The 4456-nt window shown below is 35.1% G+C and overlaps 1 protein-coding gene across 1 annotated transcript; it reads right to left on the minus strand.

The window, feature by feature from the left end:
* LOC128249496 (putative uncharacterized protein DDB_G0277255) lies at positions 1–4448 on the minus strand. Its single transcript, XM_052973166.1, has 2 exons — positions 1699–4448; positions 1–786 (listed from the first exon to the last, which is right to left on the minus strand). The coding sequence occupies exon 1, from the start codon at positions 4372–4374 to the stop codon at positions 2497–2499; it is 1878 nt and encodes a 625-aa protein (XP_052829126.1). The 5' UTR covers positions 4375–4448; the 3' UTR covers positions 1–786; positions 1699–2496.
* Between the last annotated feature and the right edge of the window lie 8 nt (positions 4449–4456).

Here is a 4456-nt window from a genome sequence, read left to right on the forward strand (position 1 = left end):
TAGAAACCATTTATTACTGACCAGGGTCAAGATTTAACCAAACCTGAGGTCACAAAGAATTTTAGAGAAAAGAGTGGGGCAGTAAAGTTTCTTTTCACCAGATTGTAAACAAAACAGGTTTTAAAAATTTAATTTGCAATAAACATGATTATTGGTGAAACACCGAAAAAAGAAAGCACTGTAATGGATAACACAGCTGATGACAATTATAATTGTGTGTATATATATTTATATATATATACATACATGTGTAAATATGTGTATATATATATATATATATATGTATGTGTGTAGATATATATATATACATGTATATAGTCAATTCTTATTACTGTGTGATTCAATTTCATGAAGCCTAAATCATTATCATTATTATTATTATTATTATTATTATTAATTTCTTGTATATTTTTTTTCTTTTTCTGCTGAAATATTTTCATGAACCAAAACAGTTTGTCCTTTGTTTTTTTTCCCCCTGTTTCATTGAGTTACACACTGACATATTTCAATAAAACTTCAAGCTATTTCCTACAAATTGTGTTTTACAGTTCTGTATTAGAGAGATGAGGAATTATGTACATTATTTACATTTGACGCCATATGGCATAGTGGTTAAGAGCACAGGCTACTAACCCCAAGATTCCAAGTTCAATTCCAGGCAGTGACCTGAATAATAATAATAATAATAACATTGAAAAATACCTTAGGAATGAGAACCCAGGTTCGAAATTTCCCCAAGACACCTGATGAAGTCTGGAGGGTATATCAGCCGAAAAGTTGTGTTAACTAAAAAAGAGATGAGGACAAATATCCATCAAATGTAAATAATGTAAATTGAGTTTTGACTTTTGTTAAGTTAATTCTTTACCCAGTTTCAGTGCTTGAACCATGACCATGCTGGAGTAACATCTCCAAAAGTATAGTTGATTACTTTGATTTATTTTACAGCTCTACCTTTTTTTATCAACTTTGAAAATTAAAATGGTAAGTGGATCTGGTCAGGATTTTAAAATCATAACTTCAATCATCATTATCATCACCATCGTTTAACGTTTGTTGTCCCTGCTGGCATGGGCTGGTTGGCTGGTTAGTGTGACCAGAGCTGGCAAGCCAGGAGGCTGCACCAGACATCAGTCTGATTCAGCATGGTTTCTACAGCTGGATGCCCTTCCTGGCACCAACCACTTAAAAAAAATACAGAGTATGCTGGATGCTTTTTACACGGTACTGCATGGCCACTTTTACATAACACCACACTGGCACTTTTACGCGGCACTGCACAGGCATCCTGGAACCATATGGTTGGGAGGCAAACTTCTAACCACACAGTGCCAACTACACCTATAAGGAAGAACTTGGTAAAATAACTTTGTCAATTATTAAGCTGGCTTTTGCTCCCAACTGATATGAAATTTTCATGGGAGCTTTTAATTCAGATCAGTTTAGAACAGGAAGTTTGTGTCACGGAACCAGTGACAATGGTCTCAGATGAGTTGGTAGCATAAGGAAGTTAAATACAATTAGTACAGATCAGGTTTCATTTCATTTTATGCTAATTATTTATGATCATCAAATAGGGAGAGAGCATTATACAAATCTCATTTATGTCCTCCTCCAAATCTGTGGCTTTCTACACTAGCCCACCACTCATTATTCATAACCTAATCAAAAAAGAAATAAAATTAAAAAGCTACTGACCTCATTCTGCAAGTTGGCAGAATTATTAGCATGCTGGGCAAAATGAAGAGTGGCATTTCGTATCTGTATGTTCTGAGTTCAAATTCCACCAAGGTCAACTTTGCCTTTCAGCCTTTCAGGGGTCGATAAAATAAGTACCATTTTAAGGAGTGAGCACTTATTAAAATCATACAATTACTAATTAATTAATGCCCAAAATCCAAAAGAAGAGTTGGAATTAAGAAAATACATTTTACAGACTTAATAAAGTCATATTAAATAATATGAATGTAAATACAAAATGATAATGATAATGATAATTATAATGGTGTGAGTAAGTGGTTATGATAATATTTGTGTTTTTTCTTTGGCTTTTTTTGTTGCTTTTGTTTTTGGATTTACTTACTTATAAGAAGAAGAGTAGTACTCTTGAGCTCTGAGACTATTAGAAAGAAGCCATTCTCAAAGGCTGGCAACTGAGCAGATTCCATGGAGAGTAGTGAAAGAAGAGGTAATGGTGTTTAATCAAGAGACTAGACACTACCACACCAAAAACACAGAAATGATCTCTGATGATCAGCAAAAAAATTTCTGTCTATCAAATTTCAATCACGAGACTTTGGTTGACCAGGGGTTAAAGTAGAAGACAACAGCTGAAGGTGTTGCACAGTTCTGTTGAAGCTGAAAACATGGCTGTGAAGTGGAACTTTACACCATACAGTCGTTTTATGCATTCATTGAATTTGTTCCAGGCCTTGTCACAGGGACTATATTGTGGGTAGTATAAGGGTGGAGATGCTGGTGGTGCCTAAATAAATATTATTTCTTGAAGTTCCTTATTCGTTGTGCATTGAAATGTTTTCCCAGCCTCATTACAAGAGGAAGTGGTGATGCAGGGTTCAATTTTGATTCTAGTTTGGAGTCATCTGTATCACAACTGTCTTTGAGATCAACATCTGTGTTCATCTTAACACTGCTCTTGTAATTATCGAATGTGTCATCAGAGTTATCTGAAGAATTAAGAGATAGATTTAGATAATCCCAACAGCATTTTACTGGCTTATTCTGATTAATTGATCTCAGAGTTATCGTTTTGGTGACATCAAATGGGGAGAAAGAATCATCAAAACCAGAAAGGTAACTCATCTCTTCATACGTTGAAGAACCTCCCTGCAGAAATGAAGTTTGGTTTGGACTGCTATGAATATTTTCACAAGACAATGAACTTATATTTCCTTCATGCAGAGACTTGAGTTTAGTGTTTTCATTCTCTAAACCTGCAGACTCTTTTGAAGATTTAAAAACCAATTTATTATTAAATCCAGTTCTTAAATTTTCTTGAAGAACAGAAGCAAAAGAATTTGGTACTGCACCAGACATTTCATTTGAACCAACTGTTGTATTGTAAGAAAAACTGGCATCATTATTTAGAGATTTCAGAGGACTTAATGTCTTCTCTACAGAACTGATGTAAGGAGACAAAATAAAACGTGAATTCTTAGGCAAATTGGTCAGAGAGTTCTTCCGACAAGAATATTTAATTTCCATCTGGTGTTTATAACCAGAATTAGTTGTCGAGTTGAATATATGAGTCTTCATGTTTTCAGAAATTTTAGGAGAATCAGAATCCAACTTGGATTCAGAAGAATTGTCTAAAAGAGAAGAGATGAGTTCAAAATTCCCCACCCTGCTTTCACTGAAAGAATTCAGAGACTCGGGTGTTAAGTTATAAACAGCATCCATAATTGAAGAATTATCTTCAAACGATGAGTATGGAATTGCGTCTTCTTCGGGATCCTTGTTAAAGACAGGTAATTCTTGCATTACTAAATCACCTCCTGGCGTCTTTGATCCATGAAACTCTACTACTGTGTTCTTTGAAACTGTGATGTCTGACTGACTTTCAGACAAATTCTCAAGATGCTGAGAAGCAGTTTCTGTTTTGGTTGGATTTAAACAATGATTTGATATCAGGGAACTATTTTTGAGAACCTGATCAGGACTTGAAGAATTTACAAAATCGATTATATTATTATTATCATTATTATTTTTATTATTATCATTATTACTATTATCATCATCATCTTCAATAACAATTGGTTCTGAGTCTTTAGAATTCAAGTTGCTGCCTAATTTGCCCACTACAGATTCTGAAGACCTTCGCAGGAATTTTGGTTTTTCTACGACAGATTTTTTGTTGTCCATAAACAGCATAGAACTGTCTTCGGGGATCTGAAAATGGTTATTTATGTCAGAAATAGTATTACAAACTGAAGTGGAATTACAAAAAAGAAGGGCTGCATTGTCTTCTCCGTTTATAGAATAGTTTGAAATTGTGATGCTACAGTTTCCATGTTGAAGAGATTCATTTAAAGACGTCTTCAAATTGGGTGAAAAGGAACGGCAAGGATCATCCTGTACATCATGGAAGGAAAAGTCTCCAGTAGAATAAAATTTTGTGACTTTGGTCAACAATCTGCTTCCATCTTTTATTGGTGGGTATAGTGATTGATTTTCAGCTAAAGGTTGAGTGGCATCTGTCTGTGATGGAACTTCAAGAGTATTAGTGCAAAGTTGGGTAGCATCAGTAACAATACCTGTACATGGCAGTGTGGCATCTGTACAGAATGACCGCTCAACAGGGTCAGTACACAGCTGCGTAGCATCTGTGCTGAATGACCTTTCAACAGTGTCCATACACAGCTGTGTAGCATCTGTACTGAATGACCTCTCAACAGTGTCCGTACACAGCTGCGTAGCATCTGTACTGAATGACCTC

This window comes from Octopus bimaculoides, chromosome 15 (assembly GCF_001194135.2).
Source record: "Octopus bimaculoides isolate UCB-OBI-ISO-001 chromosome 15, ASM119413v2, whole genome shotgun sequence".
In the NCBI taxonomy this organism is placed as follows: domain Eukaryota; kingdom Metazoa; phylum Mollusca; class Cephalopoda; order Octopoda; family Octopodidae; genus Octopus; species Octopus bimaculoides.